At 37.2% G+C, this 20,291-nt stretch overlaps 1 protein-coding gene across 6 annotated transcripts in view; it reads right to left on the reverse strand.

The window, feature by feature from the left end:
- RUNX1T1 (RUNX1 translocation partner 1) overlaps nucleotides 1-20,291 on the reverse strand; it is a 184,738-nt gene that overhangs the window by 157,230 nt on the left and 7,217 nt on the right. For 2 of the 6 annotated variants that reach the window (XM_019527915.1, XM_019527922.1), the window contains exon 2: nucleotides 338-510. The exons of 1 other annotated variant lie outside the window; for it this stretch is intronic. In XM_019527915.1, coding sequence (XP_019383460.1) covers nucleotides 338-425 — 88 coding nt within the window. In that variant the 5' untranslated portion in view covers nucleotides 426-510. Of the gene's footprint in view, nucleotides 1-337; nucleotides 511-12,989; nucleotides 13,144-13,282; nucleotides 13,411-20,291 lie in introns of those variants that run through there. 3 more of the 6 variants (XM_019527916.1, XM_019527920.1, XM_019527917.1) reach the window with 3 other exon arrangements.

A 20,291-nucleotide genomic window follows, 5' to 3' on the forward strand; every position in this document is an offset into this window, starting at 1 on the left:
TCACCCCCCAAAACAACTCATCAAAACTTCCTATGTGGGCTGGGTCCTATGTAAGCAGCAGTGTTCAGGAGCGGGATGGGTGGGTAACAGAACTGGTAGAGTGAACAGGGCCTTAGAAAGGACACTACCAACTTATTTTTTCACTTGGTTCTGGATTCCTCTACAATGATATTAAAACAAAATCAACAATATGAAACTCAAAGTTTGATTTATGTTCTTTGGAGGCCCAAGGGGAAGATTAAAAAAAGAAAAAGATTACAAGGCAAGGTACAGTAATTAAAAATAACTTTTAAAAAGGTATGTAAATTGCAAAAATCAAATATTGTCTGTTCCTTACCTTGACAAAATTCAAAGTTCCCTTTTTTCCGGCAGTCACCTATCACTAAACTCAGTGCTCTCCAAGTGTTTCTTTTGACAGATATCATTCTCCACCAATCGCTCTGCTAATTTCCTCTCTCCTTTTCTGACTGGGACAGATATTACGTTCACCAGCCCAGAGATCAATCTTTTCTATTGACAACAACAAATGAAAAAAAAAAAAAAAAGAAGCACATATCACAGCCAGTTTGAAGCACCACATCCCTTTATTTGCATGATAATAAAAGTCCTTTTTTTAAACAGGAACAGCTAAATGCTGTTTTTCTAAAACAATAGTTCAGATTTTTAAATTAATATAATGAAGTATTTTAAAAATATAGTAACTCTGTGAAGAAAAGCCTGTTTCTTAAGTTACCCATGTACAGCTTTCCATACTATAGATAGCAATCAAGCAAAGGCAGAATGTATTCTTCCATGATAGCACCCCATCCCTTGCTCATATTCTAAAATGGCAATTCTTATGTATTCAATAAATAAAATGATATTTATGATTACATTATATACTTTACCTGGACATGGCAGAATAATTAAATCATCACTTATTAAACTGACATGCTAACGCACAACACTGCTTTCTCTTCTCACACTAACTTTTGTGGGTTAAGAAGTCACAGAAGAGCAGGCAGGTCCCAAAAGATGGGAGATCAAAAAGGGTATCAGTAATTTTGAAGGTCTTCCTCTCACCTCTGAAAAGTCAAATCCCTCCCATGCTAATCTTTAAAAACAATTCTGATCTGACTTGCTGAATGACTTCATAATTAATATTAATTTATGGTTATAATGTGGGATTCTAGCATTGTTATAGCTAAGGCTGTCAGTTTTTTCCAAGCTATTCCTGTTTTGTTTTGTTTTGTTTTTTTACAGGACAGAAATATTTTCAGTTAGGCGCACACAATGACATACATGCTATAAACTGCACCCATATTATTTGAGGACAAAAGTTAGACATGCACAAGGACACAACTGTATGCATCTAACTGCAAATCGAGCCTATCCTTCCAGACTGAATCGTACTGATATAACATATTTAAACTGAGCTATTTACAAATTATCAAAATCATAAACCATCACTTTGTGTTAAAAAAAAAATCAGGAACTTGCCCTTACTTTTTAAAGTTAAGACTGCAAATGAAGAAGTTTACCATTTATAGTACTTGCTTGACTTGGCATTATCTTGGACTCAATCCTGCAGCCCAAGCAGAAGCCAAAGTCCCATTGATTTCAGTTAAAATGACATGCATATAAGGACTGCAGGATTGTACCCAGAATCTAGCAACTGTTAAGCTTTTAAAGACATGATCACCATTGGAATTTTGAAACCAATCTTGCAAATATGGCTAGAATCCTCAGTTTGTGCATGATGATAAACTTTTCAAAAATATGTTTCACTATGGTTTTCACTGTATTTCTTTACTGTAGTTTTTACATAGGCAATAAAAGTAGACTTTTGTGCTTCCTCTAACATAAATTTGATATATTTTATAAAGTATCATGACAAAATATTTTTCCATGGTGTATACAATATTTTGTGAAGGTTTTTTGGGTTTTTTTGGAGGGTGGGGGGTGCTTATTTAGGACCAGATTCCAATACGCCTGCTCACACCCAAGTGGACTTTACAAAGGATAAAGTTCTACTTGGTAAAGGTATGGCAAATTCCTGTCTAAATATGAATTTATGACTGAACTGTTAACGTTAAATTACCATCATACTTTACATTCAATACAGCATAGAGGAGTGTAAGGATGCACTCCAGTTTCATTAATATTTATAATCTTGCCACAATAAATACTGGTGTACAAGTTCAAATATGGTTGTATTGATGCAATATACAAAGCTTAGTATATTGGACTACTGAATGAAGACTTCCTTTACATGAATAAGTGAAAAGATTTTTTTTTTTAATTCTTGCTCTATAAAAAAAGGAAATTTAGATACTTAGAGTATCTTTCCTTAAAAAAAAAAAAAAAAAAAAATCACATTATCCATCCAGTATGTAAAAAAATATTGTTCATCTTCCTACTAGACCTTTGTTCTATCCTAACACTTCCCTTTTGTATGTGCTACACTACACTTTCCTAAGTGACAAGAATATTCTGATATATTTATGCCATGGGAACATATTTTGTGAAATATATTTTTGTCTCCTGATTTGTAAACTGTTGTTGCTAGAATGTTCATGCAAAGTGATCTGAAAGCTAAACTCTACTGAAAGCAGAATTCCTCAAACAATTTGTAGTCCTACAAAAGTGTTATTAAAAAGGCTCAACATGTTGTATTACCATGGAAATTGTGGAAAACATACTTTCCCAAACAAATATTACTTTTTCTCAATGGTATGAAGTAATGAAAACCACATGTGTAAATCTGCGATCCGTGCAGTAGTTCAAGCTGCAGCTAATAGAAAATACAGAGAGTGAACTCTGCCATATAAAGGATTCTTGTTACAGAAATATAATGTGAAAACCAGATGCAGACAGAAAACCTTAATCACAGATGGGAATGTAATCACTGGCATACAGAATACTTTTTTGATCAATCTTAACCATATGCGAAATGTATTTATTTTCTAAGGAATGCAATAACTTGAGAGTCTTCTATTTGAATTCAGTTAACCTCATATTCACGGTGCTTTTATCTTATATATTGAGGGGAGGGTGGATAAGCTGAGCCAAGGTTTTAAGAGGAAGAGTCATTGGCCCTAGCAAATCATTCTTGTATCAGTTTATCTTTCAAAAATTTAATAGGATGTAAAGACTACACATATCAGAATCAACCTCAAAAGAAATCAAGTGCAGATACCCATTACTATACCTTTCAGTTACTGCCAGAAATCCCTTCATCACCTAAGCACACTTCTCTGGAGGATTATATCACCATTTGGTTAAGTTTTTCCTTCACCATAATATGTAGTTCTTCAAAAACACATCACTGCACTCCCTTTTAGCAACTTGGTTTTCAAATCACAGCTGAATTCCTTATTCTAAGGGGTATCCTCCATACATCTTTATAAAAAAGTAAATGGTTACAAAAAAATAAAAATAAAAAGCCAAAGTGTCAGCAGACACCAGAATTACCTGGTCTCCATTCTAACTACCGAAAGGTACAATAGCATGGTTGAGTGCTGAGCACCCTCAGCTATTAATGGCCTCAGTGGAGCCAATGGGAAGTAAAGGCTCACAGCCCACTGCAAGATCCGGCTATATGCAACTGATCAGTATCAAGTGTCTACGACCCACACTTAGATCCTGTCCTATAACTGATGGATGAGTAAAAAGCTGACAGCTGTTGGTTTTTATTGCTGGTGAACTGAAAAAGCAATTCTGATCAACTATCAGATGCAAATATTACAGTTGTGTGCATTTTTATTAAAAAATATGCAAATATATTTGCAAATTAGGTTCCAGCCTCAGGCTCTTAACATGTTGCCAGAACATCCTGCAGCGTTACAAAGGTTCAGCAGTCTTGAGCTGTACCACCCAATCTCTCTCCTACAGTTCATCATCTGCGTTAGAGGAAAGTTAAATTTTCCTGGATGGTCATTAACATTTGTCAAACTGGACTATAAACTTTGCAACAATATAAAAATGATTATATTTTTCAATGATTTCATAAAAAAAAAATTCAAAATCAATAAGCTCTATCACCTCTGAGTACTAAGTCCCATTACAAATAGCGAAGGTTTTGTACCTATGACAACAAATAAAGAGAATAAACTCTTAAAATGCCTTACTATGCTACTACCATCTTTTTTCCTAAGATCTCCTCAACCTAGTTCTGCTCCAGTTGTTTTGCATTTGTATATGTAATGTTAGTCTATGTAAAACTGATCACTACGCTTTAATTAAACTGGCTTTTCTTCTAGAAAATATTTTTAAAATTATTTTTAAAATATTCTTGGTGGAAATACTTTTTATTCTATTATTCTTTAGTTTAGTTACAATGTTTTTGCCCAGTTACCTTGCCTAGTCTGAAATTTTCTTTTACAGTTCCATTTGAATAAATACTTATTCAGAACCATTTTCCCAGTTAAGCAGAGAATTCTATCTCCAAAGCAAAAGTGATGTGAATCTGAATATAGTACACATCTTATCTCTAAACAAGTATGCTTAAATTATCAACAGGCTTTGACCAGCAATATATTACAATTCGCAATTTTTATATTACATTAAGTTCATTATGAAATAAAATTTTAAATAAGAAACTCTCACAGCTGTATAACAGCTCCATTTAATAAAGTATAGAGAGAACATCATGAAAACTCCTGCTTTGTGCAATTTGTGAGTGTGTGTGCACGTGTGGCTGTCTGTGTCTTTTTCCTCATCTAATTTCATCTGCGAGAGACTGTCCCTAGAGGACAAGAAAAGAGAGAACCAATTATATCCAGAGGCTGGTTTCTCCAAAATGAAGGCATCTGTTCCATGCCAATGACTTCCACATGGAAGGAAAACAGAACTTTGAAGGCATCTGTGTTCATGGTTGACAGTCACAGATCTTAAGGTCTACTGTAATTGCCCAGCTGCAAACATGATTTGGTTGCTGCTGCTATTGTCAGCTGATCTCATCACACACAGAAAAGAAGAGAGCTTATGCCCTTAAAAAAATAAAAATCAGTTACTGTTATAGTATCCTGATACCTCCTTCCCTTAGGATGGAAGTGCTGTACTTTTAATGGTGCAGCCGCTTTTCTTGGTAGAAATTAAGTGGAAGGAGTATTTCAATAAAATAGGAAAATTATTTTATTGCACAGACTCTCTGCCTAGATACACTACGCTTAAATTTACAAGATGCTTGTCATCTGCTAGTGTTTCACTGTGGCACTTCATAAGCTTTATTCAGAGACCAACCACTTAAACCTGCAACTGACCTTACTTAAACAAATAGTCTTAATAAGATCAGTAGGACTGCTCACCTGAAGCAGCACCTTGGGATTTCACTCCAAATTTATAAAATCTTCAAAAAACTGATATGATCTTCATTATTTAAATCATACCACTTTCAATGACAACAGACACTTTACAAAAGATTTTTTTAAATGCAATTTACTAGTGGTGCAAAGTCAGCCTATACTGAACCTACTATTTGTAGAGGTTTACACAACAACGCTGTCACTCTTCACTATTAAAAACTGAACAAAGAATAAACAAAAGCTACATCAAGGAGAGGTAGCTTTGCAAAATATCAAGATTATGCTGAAATTTCAAAAGCTTGGGTACACAGCATTGAAAAGTACTTCAAGATCTAATATTAAAAATGCAGTTACAACTAAAAATAATCAAAACCTGAATAGCATGAAAATGAAATATATTTACATGCTGTAATTTCCATTTACCATATAATAAGGTTTGTGGTTCCAACAAGTATTTAACAGTAAGGGAAGAAAGACTTTTTTTCATCCTTTTGTTCAAGTTGTTAATATAATCCTGGACCCTAAAATTCCACCTGCTCAAGATAAGGGATATTGTTTCTTTTCTCATCATTCAGCTAGGAACTCTGTATTCAGTGGAATCCAGTCTGCAAGAGAGGCTATGCCCTGCAGGACATGTGAAATTTTAAGGCCTGATTTCAGACTTTGGACAAAATTTGGCATGGATTTTAACAGAATCAGGACTGGGCCCTTTACCATCAGATACCAGAATTGATAGATGCAAATAACCAATTCTGTCTTTAGAATTGTGTTTACTATAACTGTACAAACATTTTTCTGGAACTTGCCAGACCCCGTGGCTTGCTCAGAAGTACTTCTAAAGCATTTGAATGTAAAACTTGAAACCCTAAACCCTACTGAAGTTAACAGGGGTCACCCAAAATGTTGAAGTATGTATTATCCCCAATATCACAGGAAGTCCAGTGTGAACAATTCAATGCATGGCTCACTTATTTTCCATCAAGATACTAGCTTATCTTTAACTAGCCTAAGAAAATATTGGTAGTGTTGGAGTGACGTTGCAGCCATGATAAACCAGAAATTATGCAAGAGGCAATAACTGTTGTGGGTGAAATCTTTTATTGGAGCAACTGCATGGGTGGGATAGACTTAGAAAAATTTCCAGGTCACCTGTTGAAGAATATTTTGCATTCAAAAGCTTGTCTAAGTCTATCCCAATCACACAGTTGGTCCAATAAAACATTTTACCAACAACTATCATTGCCTCCTAAAAAACTGAGCATTCATAGCAAAAGGATGGGAGGGGAAGAGGAGGGGGTTCCTCATCTAAGGTCTAATCTGGATCCAAACTCTAAATTAATCCAGAATATTAATAAAAAGAGAGGTGTAGTAGTTTGAGAGAAGGGGCAGGTAGAAAGAGAGGTGTAGTAGTTTAGATCCAAAAATATATTTGGGCACATTATCAACTTGTGTATTTAAGAACATAATCGATTTGGTGCCTAAATTCTCATTGTTTTTCACTGGAGTTTAGCACCCAAATATCTTTGAGGATTGGGGCCTAAATATCTTAACTGCAACACCAATGTACTTTGCTGACCTAGCCACCTGAATCTGCTTGTCACTGAGCACATAAAGTACGTATAAAACTCAGCTAAATTTTCAGTGCTGAGAAATTAAGCTCAGCACTAGAATTTTTGCCTTGTTCACCTACAAAATGTTTGACACTGGGTAGAAGATATGTTTCCAGCATTCAAAGGTTTGCCAACAATCTTTAGAAATAATTAATAGTATGGTCATGAAACAGCCTTTGCTTAATGCTTTCTAAAAGTCTTTGATTCCACTCACTAAAATACTTTCTATAACATTACCCTTAAATACTTTTAGCAATGCCACCATAACAACACACACACACACAACATCCTGACACCACTGTCCTTTGATAGCACACCCTCAGGTGCCATTATCCATAAACTAGTTGGCAGCTGTTTGGGGTTCCTGGCACTAGTATGCCTTCATCTCTTTGGCAACAAACTCCACCTGGATGTCAGGAGAAACACTCTGTTGGACCACCTTCCCAAATAGCCTTTGCAGTAGCATCATTCAGTCTCTCTTGCAGCATTGTAATCATCTCATTTGCTGGCATTGGTTCTATACACTCCCTGGCAATGCTCAAACTGGTCTGTGGCAGCTCACTTCTTGAACTTGTCTAGCACAAGTGTTGTTAAATGTTAGAATAATAGTTTTGAAGAGAAATTTTATGACAATAACATAGCCACACAACTTAGTTATTAACGTACCCCTTGGTTTCAAATTTCATTTTATTTCAATGTACTGACATGACAATTGAGCCAATCAGAAGGAAAAACATGGTAGAAGAATCTTAACCAATTTGACCCTTTACAGAAAGAGCATTAAACTTTGGCATTACTGGGAGGTGCACACACATGCGTACATACACACACACTCTCTCTCCCCCCCTCAATAGTCTAACTTGTCATGATGAAGTGATGAAACAGCAGTTTAATTCTGCTGCTCCGAGGCAAAGGAAGGAATGTTATACAGAACAGGAAGTATGCAAGCAAAGAATCTATTGTGGACAGTCATTTTGACCTAGCAAACTGAAACATGACCTTTGAGCCACCTCCTATGGAGACAACTGTGTGGTCATCATTGGTCATTAAAGAAACGTGGCCTTAAATACAATGAATCATGAAAGAAATCTATTCTATGGAAATAACTATTACTTATGTGAATTATATATTAACAGTCAGATAGGTAGACATATTTAAGCTTCCTGCAGCTACTGTACAACTGATGCTGGTTATAGAACTACCTCAGTAGGCAGTGGTCAAAATTCATAATATCTACTCTTTAGTTCTTATTGAAAGCATGTTTTTAACCATGTCACTAAAAAAAGGAAGGATTGGCTTATTATAGTCTACATATTTTACCTAACTGAAAAGTGATGTTGAATCAGATGTCTCCTTAAAATAAGAGATAAATCAAACACCTTGTGACAAGTGAGTATATGGCAAATGAGCTGCTATTGGGAGCCTGCAGTAATAGTGCTGGCTGGAACTACTGTCTTTCTGTATTTGTTTGTGCCTAGTGTCAATCATACCTCTGAATGATGCTGGACTTCAAATGATAAGGCACAAAACGGGCAACAGAAAAATGTAATCTTAGTCATCATAATGCCATGGACCAGCCAATTATAAAAATAGATGCTTAATATCTTAAAATCCTGATATGAACATGTATTATTCCATATATCCATGAAACGTTTTCAACCCAAAGTATCTTCAGCTGCTTTACAGAAATTGAAATACAAACAATGAGAGTTTACACAAATCACCAGAATGGAGTCATTTCTGGAGTAAAATATGGAAACATTTTTTAAAATAGTGTGGCATTCCTTCTTTCAGGAGGAAGGGAGTGCACTTTGTTGAAGCTGTTGAAGAAATGTAGATACACTAAGGCAAGCCCCAATTTGTCTCACCCCCTACTGCTATGAAAAGTACCATGAAATGGTATGACCAAAGCACCTTGCTTTTAAATCCCTTCTGAAAGACAGCATCTTCACTATCACACTATGTTGAGGCATTAATTTTGTAATGTCTCGAAGTAACTTAGTTCTATGCACTTACTAAGTACTCCTATTTAAGCCATTATTTAGTCATCCATCCAAACACAAAACAAATCAAGTCATGCTTAGCCGTGGTATGTTATTGTCAGATATTTATGATAAATTAGTAAATTTATCATAAGGCTGCAGACCTTCAGGCTTGATGGTCTTGCAGTTCTCCACTTCTTGCTCCATGCATTCCTGTCTGTAACTAGGCATGTTAAATACTAGGGAAGGTGGGACCTGAAGGACTTAGATCTATTGAGGGTGGGGGCAGGGAGATAAGGTTTGTATTTAGAAGCAGGTTTGGTTCTGCCGGCTGTCAGATATGTGTAGAAGGTATTTAATTTTAGTTTTTGTAATGTATAAGGAATAAGTAGTGCTTTTGATTAGTGTGACTTTTACTATGCATAAAAATCTAAATAATATTGACCTACATCATTCACCATAAAGGCAGTGGACATGCATGTGCACACAAAGAAGTGCAAGCGATAAAAAATATGCAGAAGACATCCAGCCACAATCGCACAGATACTACCCTCGCACAAAATCCATTTTGTATTTACCATCCAGTGAGCCTTATTTTCAACGGATCCAAAGAAAGCATATTCTTTAATCTGACTGCTGATGTAGTAGTTAGTGTTATTGCACACGTATTAAAATTTGTGCATCTTATATCTCATCAGTCTTCTGCAGATTTATTGTTTTAACTGTATTTAGTCACATTTATTTTAGGTAAAATTAGATGGTTCTCAGAACAGAATAAAGGATCAGAACTTAGGGCACCCCCGGGTTTTAATTTTTGCTGATCTACAGATCAGTTTGTAACCCTGGATGAGTTGCTTCAATCTGAGTAAAAATCAGCTCTAAAACCAAATTGAAGCAAAACCAGAAACCTTCTTTCCATGTATACCTAAGAACTGAGTTCCTACCTAATAGATCAGAATTCAACAACTACAATCTATTTTAACATTAAAGCCCAGAGAAGGTATGTATTGTTCTCTGTAATTCTCTATGATGCACCTGCTACAAAATAAAGTAGCAAGTAAAAAATCTCTCATTTTGCCCTGCATATATTTGCATATAATATTTGCACAGAACTTCTGTGTGGGTAACAGTGAATTATCACTTTTTTTATTAAAGGCGTCTTATAAAACACTTTTCATTAGATCAAAAAAACAAAACAAAACAAAAACCAAAACAAAACAAATTAAAGGAAAAGTATGTTTGCTGCTTGAAAATGCCTGGTGAAATATTCACCTCACCAATGCAGCACTTCCCATGTTAATAAAACTCATTTGATTAGCAGTACTACCGAAGCGAACATTTTTGTATATAAGCACTCAAGCATGATTTAATCATTTTATTTCAGCATGGAAAAGAGTTGCTCTGAAAGCCCCATTAGCTAAAACATCTTTGATTAGCTTAAACTTATATTTGCAGGTACAACAAGAGTGAAATAAGCCAAAAGATACTCTGTGCTTTCTTAAATATCCTTAATTTTGCATACACTCTATCCACAATGAGTAAAAACTGTATTGTTGGGACAGGTAAGTAATAAATACTAGTGATTTCAAATAATGATTATATGCTTTTTGCAAATAACATTTTATTCTCCGAGTTAAATCCCTTTACCAATATACTGATATCTAGTTACCAATACCATTTTTATATTCCAAAAAGATAAGGCCCTAATTGTATAATGCCATTTTTATCTGCACAGGATAAAAGTGCCAATAAACAAAAATGCACATTAGGCAGGAGATTTTTCAGAATAGATTTTTTTTTAAATAACCCACTTGCATTAACAAAAGATTGCAGTGGCTTCCAAATTATAGGGTGTTATTTTTAGTGGAAGTAGTTCAATATTCATATTGGAGCAGATGTAGCAGTTTAACAAAACAGCTCTTCAAATCCTGCACAAATTGAAAACAGGAAAACTGATTGCATTTTCTCTTATCACTTTCCTTTTCTGAATTGACACTTTTGGCCTTCTGAAAATTTACACATGGCTTTCATCTCAACAGCACCTGCTGATCAAACAGAAACCTAACATTTTCATGAAAATGGTATACAGGACTAGTTTTCTTTTTACCATCTTAAAGGGCATCAGCAGTCCACTTGATGGCAACAATTGTGTAGATGGCATACTCAGAATACATTTTCTTTAAACTTACTTTCAAAAATGAGTTAAATCACTAGTGGCTCGTTCATATTAGCTCTTTGCATTAAATTAATTTCTGTCTCCACATCTGCCTAACATTGATGGGCTTCATTCTGTAGCCAACTCGATTTTACCGTGTTTACAAGACTTTAAAGTAACATGATACGGTCTCCATTACAAACATATGTATTTGTAGGTATGTGCATGCATACTTGTATAAATATATATACACAAGAATAAATATATGCACACATTCAAACACATATCTAATGAGTAAAACCAGAAGGAAAATCTAATATCACTATATTCTATGTTTATATCTCTTTCTCCTTTAGCATAAGAGAAGGATGGGGTGGAAAATCCAAACTGAACGCATTTTAAAATTCTCCTTTGTTTTCTTACATAATCTACATATCAGGTATAGATCTAGCAGGTGCCTTGGAGCTCAAGTACCAAGGCTGTGGTGAACAGATGTCATCACAGACTAATATGGCAAGCATCTAAATTACAGTCAGCCATTCAGTTCAAATATACCTGGGTGCTTGATGCAAAAGTTTAAAAGTGTCTGCTCTTGTATGTAAAATATGAAAGATAAGTACCTGCTTCTAAGCCCCTAAACTCTGAAGTGCAGCAGCAGGTAACAAGAACGATCTTCCCTTGTACATAATTCTAGGTGTAATTAAAGATGCTCCTAAGACCTGCTATGTGTCATTTCCTTAACTGATAGAGCCCTAACCCTTCTGAAATACTCTGCTGCCATCCATTACCATTCTGCTTCAGTGATAAGGTAACCTGAAGGCAGAGATGACATACAGTAATATACGTGCCACTCTAGCCAGTTGGTTTGTGAATTTTAGTGTTTCATCATGCTCACTGAGGCAATCGCAAACCTGAAATGTCAATATGTTCAGTCAATGGAAGTAAAATAATGGGACTCTATTGTCTTACCCTATCGATCTGATGCTGTCAACAAGGATACATGCCCCCTCCCGCCCCCACCCCCGTCTTTAAACAAATTTTAATTAGGCTTTTAGTTACCGGATCTACACAAACACTTGACAAAGTGAAACAGCAAAAGAAATATTTAAATCATATATATATTTGAAATACAATACAAAAAAAAAAGTCACACTAAATAGGAACATTTCTAAACCACCCACACATGTGCAAACACATCCATACAGTTTACATTCATGCTCATACCAGTATCAGGTAATGTTAAACTGATGATGAAGAATCCAAATCAATTATCTGCTACCTAACTTTTACAAATACATATTTAATTGCCTAGGATGTGACTTCATCTTTTGCAAAGTTTAGACATGTCCAGTTAAACAAATTGGATATTTAAATATATAAATAAATAAATAAATAAATAAATAAATAAATAAAAGAGTGTCTCCTATTCAAAATGAGCATAGCAACAATGATCTGCCCTTCCCTCTCCCAAGAAAGGCACACTTGGAGTTTTCAAAAAATACAAAAATCTGACATCTGATTGAAACCCAAGAGCATGTTATTTATTTCTTGTTGGGGTCCACTTTACAAAAGCATCAGCAGGCAGAGACGCACAAAAAAGCTGCTCTTCTTTCCAACCAGAAGTGGTCTGTGTGTGTTTGGGGGGGGGGGTAAGTAGGAGGGAGATAAAACATTTAAGTCACTCAAAATCAATCAGAAGCTTCAGTGGCTCTCTCCCTGAAGAGAGCCTATTTTCTACCCATTCTCACCTAATAAAATAGCTAATCAAGTCGTTATGCTGCTGATTTTCCTCCTCCATCTAATGGTTTTAAAGTCAAGTCAATAAATAATCTATTGTTCACCAGCTTCCCCCCTCCGCCCCCTTTCTCTCAGTTTATCGCCTTTCCCTCAACCCATTCAGACCGGGCCAAACTAAACCCAATTAGAGATAAGGCCCCTTTTTGGGGGTTAATCTCACCTTCCTGAGTCCTGTTTGAATAGCAGAGGTGATGGGAGATAGCGTCAAGGCCAGGACTGATGCCTCCTAGCCCCACTCGCAACAAAAGGCAGATCCCTTCTCTCTCCAGGCTAATCTTTAAATGTAAATTCTCCGCCAGCTAAGAGGAGAAGATAAGAGGTTACATCTTCACTTCTCTGGGCTCTTATCGACTTCTGCATCATTCAGAGAGATTGGTGGAGTGGGAGGGAGGGAGGGGGCAGAGAAGAGAGCCCCCCCCCTCCCTTCCCAAAAATGCAATGCAGGGAGATTACCTTCTGGCGGAGGAGAGAGCAGGCGGCAGCAGCAGCACGGCCGGGGCTTTGTATTCATTAAACACACATCGCAGCTTATCTGAAGTCAAAGGCTTGTCAGGATGGCACATTGTGTGCGCGCGAGAGGGAGAGAGGAAGGCAGCGTGCATCGGGGCGATTACAATATCAGGCTGGCCCAGATGGAGGCAGGAAAATAAACGGGGGGGGGTGAGAGAGACGGGCAGGGAGAGGAGCTGCTGCTGAGGGGCCTCGTGGGACCACACGCCCCTCAGCATCAGCGCGGGGCGGGCTGTGGACCAGGGATGCTCCCACCTGACAGCCCAAGACCCATCACCTGGAGGGCCGGGTCTTCACCTGCCTGGGGAGCTGGAGGCACCCGCTCCCTCTCTGAAGGCCTGCCAAACAAGACTTGTGTGCCTGCTTGAAGTGCTGAGAGTGTCAAACCGGGGATTCATCCCCCGCCCCCCCACCTCAGTACAAAAGATAAATGCTTATTTTGACGCTCTCAGCACTTCAAACAGGCACACGCATCTTGTGCCTCAGTCACTGAAGCACTACTCATGCTGTCCTAGCGCAAGCCAGCTTGGGACTGCCCAAGCAACTTCAATTCTTGGGCCTGCGTGTTCCTTGCGCTAACCCAAAGCGGGTGCTTTCCATCCAAGAAAACACCTTGCCTGTGACTCCTCCGGAGTTTGCACACATTCCCGCTCCACTGCTAGCGTACAAGTAGCGCGGAGGCTAACATACCAATGTGCTCACTGAATATTTTTATTGTTCCCAGTTTGGTTGGTGCATACGTAACTGTTCACACTTCTCAGTACAGAAGTTGCCTGCACTGACTACGCGTCTACGGCATTCATCTCCCAAAAGGAACGGCGAACATGACTTTGTCCTCTACCCAATGCATCGCCTTCCTTGGAGAGCTATGCCCAGGGTTTGTTTGAATTTTTAAAACCCTGACTGGGACATGATCAGGTATTGAAACTGGAAGCTATTGTAACCCTGGCATGAATGAAGATAAACTGGCAAGAATCCCTGCACAAAGAGCAGATTGTTAAACTAGTTTTCACATTCAGGTTTAAAAATAAGATAGTTTTCTCTCATAATGATAATCATCTAGGTTTAAGGAAGTTTGCTGCTCTTGAATGACTGGGAAGCAGCAAAATGCAGGCTGAGCTCAGGACAATGACAGCACAGTGGAGTGAGGCAGGCATTGTTTAGCAGAGCACCCATTCCAGAATTGCTCGGCCAAAATAGCAGAGTTTTTCCACGAGAAAAGAAATAAAGGGAATTTGACACGTAATACAAAGTGAAAAGCAGAACCTAGATGGGGGAAGGGTGTGTGTGTGTGAAAATCGTGTCACTGCAATGAATGTCAGATAAAAAGGGGTCTGTCACAAATCCTCCACTAATCCAATAATGTGAAAACCTCTTGGTATCAATGAGACAGAGCACAAGGTAATTTTTTTTTTGTTCTTCATACACTGTTCTGGCTACATATTTAGTCCGAGAAAGAAAACAATTTAGCAATTTTTTCCTATCACAAAGGGCATTTCACTCCACAGCAAAAATAATATGTGAAGTTTACGTGTGAAATTTACCACCTGTCTAAGTCTGTTCTGTACTCTCTCAAAAAGAGCCACCTTTCCCCCCACCTACAATAGTTGTCAGTTGTGTGACAACCATATTTAGAAGTAATCAGACAAGCCAAATGAAAAGTTAGTCAACTCATTTGAAACACAAGACTTCAGCTACCAGTGTGTTCTAAGAGAAGTTAATTAAATTAATTCAATCTGCCAGGTACCAATGAATTTTCTACCAGCAGATGTTCTCTCAAAATACTCTCTAAAAATAAAAAGGTGCTCTATTTTGGAAATTCAGGCTTTTTTTCTGCACTATAATGTACCATGTACTAAATTAAGCTCTGTCAATTCATTTTTGCCACAAATACAATATATGCTTTGTATTTACAGTGGCATGTCTGCCAAGCAATTTAACTACAAGAGATGCACAATTTTCTGATGACAAAAATCTAAGTTCCTTCTGAAAGTAATAATTTGCTGTGCAAATACTCGCATTTAAAAATAAAGCTGCATTTAACATTGATATAAATACAATCAGAGTATAAGTGTATAACAGAAGCGGCTTTCCATAATCACAGCTGTCTCGAAGTCCATCCTGGAGGGTAGAAATCTTAATTTGAACAGACTCTCTGTTAATAATGGGTTACCTTCCCATAAAGCATAAAGTCCAGCTGCCCCAGGCAGATAAGTTTTGCAGCATTCAAATAGATAAAAATCTAACATTTTCTTTCTTGCACTGAATATGGGAATTCTAGTGTGCTATAATGTGAGAATTCCGACATATGACTATTATGGCATAATATCTCATAGCTCAGCTTGCATTACTTCACTTGTAATTCTTATGTTAATTATGTTCATAATTACTATAAACAGATGTGGTAGAAATTCATGTGACCTTTCAATGCAGAATGCATTTCTCACTCCTTTCACTGTATTTTAGCACATGCACTAAAGGAAAATATGGAATAAGGAGTGATTTTGACAAGCTGTGTGCGTGTATATGTGAAATTTTTAAAGAAAGCACGCGTTTCTCAAATACTTCAGTCAGAGGACCTTCTATATGCCAGTACATTAAAATGAAAATTACACAAAAAGTTTATTTTGAAATATATTCTGAAAGCCCATGCTTTAAAGAAATATTTTGACTAAACTGAGTTAAACCCATAACTGAAGCCTAGAATATAAATGGGGCTCTACATTTTTATTCAGTACCTTTGTTAATGCAGCAGTATTCTGCTTACAGCTACAAGTGCATGACAGTCATACAGCAATTTATTTTACTCACAACCCAGCCATCACCGTCTGTACACAAAACACATCTACAATAAAATCACTATGGATTTCATTAGCAGAAAGCCTACTCAAATTTCATTTCTTTGGCCCTAATCTATAATTAGTGTGGACAGACAGGTGCAAACCCTTCTCTTATCCAGATGGCTACTGGAAATGGTGCAAAATAGCTCCTTCTGTTTAAACAACACACAGATAACCTGCTCTGCTCTTATCACTTACAATTACCTCCATTATACTGAACTAATGTTTACTTTAATAAAATGCCCACTGTTCTTTAAACGTTATTTAGAAACTTTTATATCACTGGCAGAAAAAAATGAAGATGGCAATCAATGTCTTTCACATTAAAGCAATCATTTATTCTGAAATCAAATTTCCCTTTTAAAAATAACTTTGATTTAACATTTGCTGGTCATTTTGCCTGGTATACAAAAGTAACGCACTGCATTTGGCAGCATGCAGATTTCAGAACAAAGTACTAATATAATATAAACAAGAAAAGAGCAATTATAGTTTTTAAAAATGTATTCAAAGTGTAAAATTTAATGTACCAAAGCAACAAGCTTTATGCTAAAGTTTGGTTTTAAAACTTTTCATTAGGTTCTCTGTTTGTGAAAATGGGATTAAGTAATTTCAAACTAGACCTATTCTTTTAGAGACTAAATTTTACTTCATTATACCCAGCCTTAATGTCAACACTTGTTTAAACTCCTACCAATATCTGTAGCTAGTTACTAGATAAAAAACATTTGAAGCATACAGGACAGTACTAACTAAACGGACAAGTTTTTGTACTGAGTCAGATTTAAAAGGAATTCCTTCTACATGCCTTTAACCAAACCATGAGAAATAACCTCTACAAAATGGCAAGTTCATGTTTTATTTCAGCTAATAAGGCTTCCTGATCTTTGCATGACAACTTAAGTTTCCACAGAACAAGGTTTCTTTTTTAAAAAACATTTAAGATGTAAAACCCCTGAAACAGCAAGCAACCTATCCTTTTCCGGGTAGCTCAAGATTTAACAGTAATGGACTGTGGCAAGTGTATTTGAAAGAGGAAAATGACAATTGCAACTCTCATGCCTCCCTCACTCCCAATGCAAATACTAGAGATGCCAATTTTTCTAGAGTGCCTAGTTATGAAGAGCTATGCAGTTTGCACAGTACCTCAGTGAAGTAGGCTTTGTACTCAATGCCTGTCAGCTGAAGTTCATTTCAGAAAAGTGGGAAACAGGATTTGACAAGAAAGAATGTCCTGTACTGACTAGCCACTGACCAGCACTCCAGGTGGAGCTATTTTTTCTCTTTTCTTTATAAACAATGCTTTCAGCATGAAACTCCATCTTCACATAGGCATACAAAGTGTTAAGTCTATACAGATGAGATGCAGGGTGATGTTTTACTGGTCTGTTATTTAGGCAAATATTGAGTTAACGTTAAGGTGCTCAAAATGGCAGAGGGCAATGTTTTACTTTAAAAGATTTTGGAAAGTATTTAAAAGCTTGAAGCCTATGAAGAAAAACAACTTGTGTAGCAGTTGCCAGCAAGCAGTGACCTAACACTGCTGTCTGCATTCCATTACAAACAGAATGTTTCTTGTCTGTTAGAACATTTTAATAGTTCAGGAACAAGGCAGCGCTAGGTATTCTTGCAAGCACTACGGCAGAGATTCTCCTTAAGAAGTATTCTTCTCTTAAATACTTCTTGTCTGGTTTCAGCCTGCCAGATATTACCAGATTTTTTTTTCACTTGCACTTCTGTATAGTTGAACTACAAACTGTACTTCGGGGTGTCGGGGAACTGATGCATACACCAGAGTGATAATATTTCTTTTTACAGGCTCAAACTTAAGAAGCTGATCACAGAAATTCTTAATAATCAAATAACTTATTTAAAAGGCTTAATGATGAGATACTAGCAAGATAACTCACCAACATGTAGTTATTACACAATAAAGTGTTTATACTGTGCAGATATAAGGAAAGCTACTATCACATCTTTTCCATATTTTTTCTTTTCAAGGGAAGCCCTAGCCATTCATGGTTCCAAAACCAGAACATGTAAATAAGGCGCACTAACTTTCTTAACATATACCCAAACTGAAGGAAATTCCCTAATCATATTGGATTTCCTACGGAAATCTTCCCAGAATAAACTGCATGATGTTTTCAGACTTCACTGATGGTTGAGCATCAGTTTTAACCAGTTTGACCATCTCTCTTAGCCAGATTCACTAAAACTTTTCATACAAAGCCATAACAGAAGACCTGGGTATAAACTTAAAAGCTGCAGAAGTCTAAAAATGTCTTTCATCTCAATTGGGATAAACCCCTTGCCTCAAACTATTATGGTTAATAAAAACAAAGCTGCTTATTTAAACTTTGCATTGCATTGTCAGGATGTGAAACTGGAGAAGGGAATACATGGTCCTAGTACAAATATTCAGTAAATTATCCTCACCCCTAACTCTAACATATTGTATTTAGAAATATGATCATTATGTTTCTAATTAAATATACAAAAAGATAAAGCTTTTTAGAAGATCTGCAACATTTGTGCATGTGCTAATATAAGTAGAGAAAAAGTCAACACCTATTAGTTGGTCCAAAAATGAAAAAAAAAAATCCTGCTTTGGTCAGCAACTCGGACCACCATCAGGGGATAAATCAATTTGCAGCAGCTGTGGACAGCCATTTAAGTCTAGGGCCTGAACAGATTAATTAGAGGAAGCGATGTTAAAAGTTAAAGGGGTCAGAGTTACATTAAGTACATGAATTTTTGCTAGAGCAAACCCCTAGTGCTACATTCCAAGACACAGAAGACATCCTTTCAGTCAACGGTATCCATGTAGGCTCATGGTTGGCACTTGCCACATTTTTGCAGAAGATAATACAATACTGATGTTTCAGACTGATCACTTTCAGAGAGAACAGACCTAGTCTTCCCCACACGTAGACCATAACAAACCAGTAGTGATTTTTGTATCACCTTTTTGTAGGCTATTTTCAAGGTAGGAATAATAACAATTCAGATTGGCAACTATGCATTATGTGAACAACCGAAAATTAAAAAAAGATCACTTTCAATGTTGTTATGGCTTACAATGGCAAACTTCTCTGACTTCATGGAAGAATTGCTAGTAACTACTCATTTTACTCGGCTCCCACATTTGAGTGATTTATGGGCATAATCTGAACTTCAAAATCTCACACTAGCAGGAGGATCAGTTGGATAAAATAATCGGTTTTGTAATATCTGATTCAATGTAACAGAGAGAGAAGAAAGATGTAAAGGTACAATTAGTGCCAGGGGGGGATTGGTACAGGGCATTTGTCTCCTGAAATGCAGGGTTGGTATGCAATGATAACCCTTTGTGTTTTTAATATTAGTGTAGAGCTCTGACTTCTGCTATCCCTAGTCCATTTAATCTGTGGATGTTCACAGCTGCTACAAATTGATTTATCCAAGGCTGGCGACTAGGACTCCTGTCTAAAAATAGCCAGATAGGAACTTTTCGGTGGGGGCGTAGGAGGATGTTTGAATCGGTCTCTACCTCCTTCCTTCCCACCCCCCTCGCTCCAACTTCGGAGCGCGTTTACACGCTGACATTCTGCCTCTTTTCTGGTAGAAAAGAATTTCACTGCGTGCCAGGATCTCTCCTCTTTCTATTTCTTTACGTAATTTTGAATGACAAGAAGGCACAGCCGTGCAGTACCGATTTTAGAGTCAATTAACAGGCAGCGGAGTCTTCTCAACAGGGAATAATAATAACTCAGTTGAGGTTGCAAAAGCTCCCCCCGCCCCTCCCAGCTCAACTCTTCTGTTTTAGACTCCTTGGGACTTCATCCCTCCCGGCTGGACTCGGAGCTCTCAGGCTCATCGGAGGGTGAAGGGTTTCGCCTGGTTAGAGACGAGCGGGCTGGGATCGAGTCCTTTGGACCGGCCACCAGATGAGCACCATCAAACTGCGGCAGGGTTTCGGGCGCCTGCCTCGTTTGAAGGGCGCGGATCTGTTTGCAAGATCGCAGCGCAGTGGAAATAGGACGGGCACTGCCAGAATTGGGTTTCCTTGCAAAATAGCCTGGAGTGATGCTGCCAGCACGACATCATCCCAGGATTGGGGGGGGGGGGGA

Source organism: Gavialis gangeticus, unplaced genomic scaffold (genome assembly GCF_001723915.1).
Source record: "Gavialis gangeticus isolate Ggan-Ray unplaced genomic scaffold, GavGan_comp1, whole genome shotgun sequence".
NCBI classification, from domain to species: Eukaryota; Metazoa; Chordata; order Crocodylia; family Gavialidae; genus Gavialis; species Gavialis gangeticus.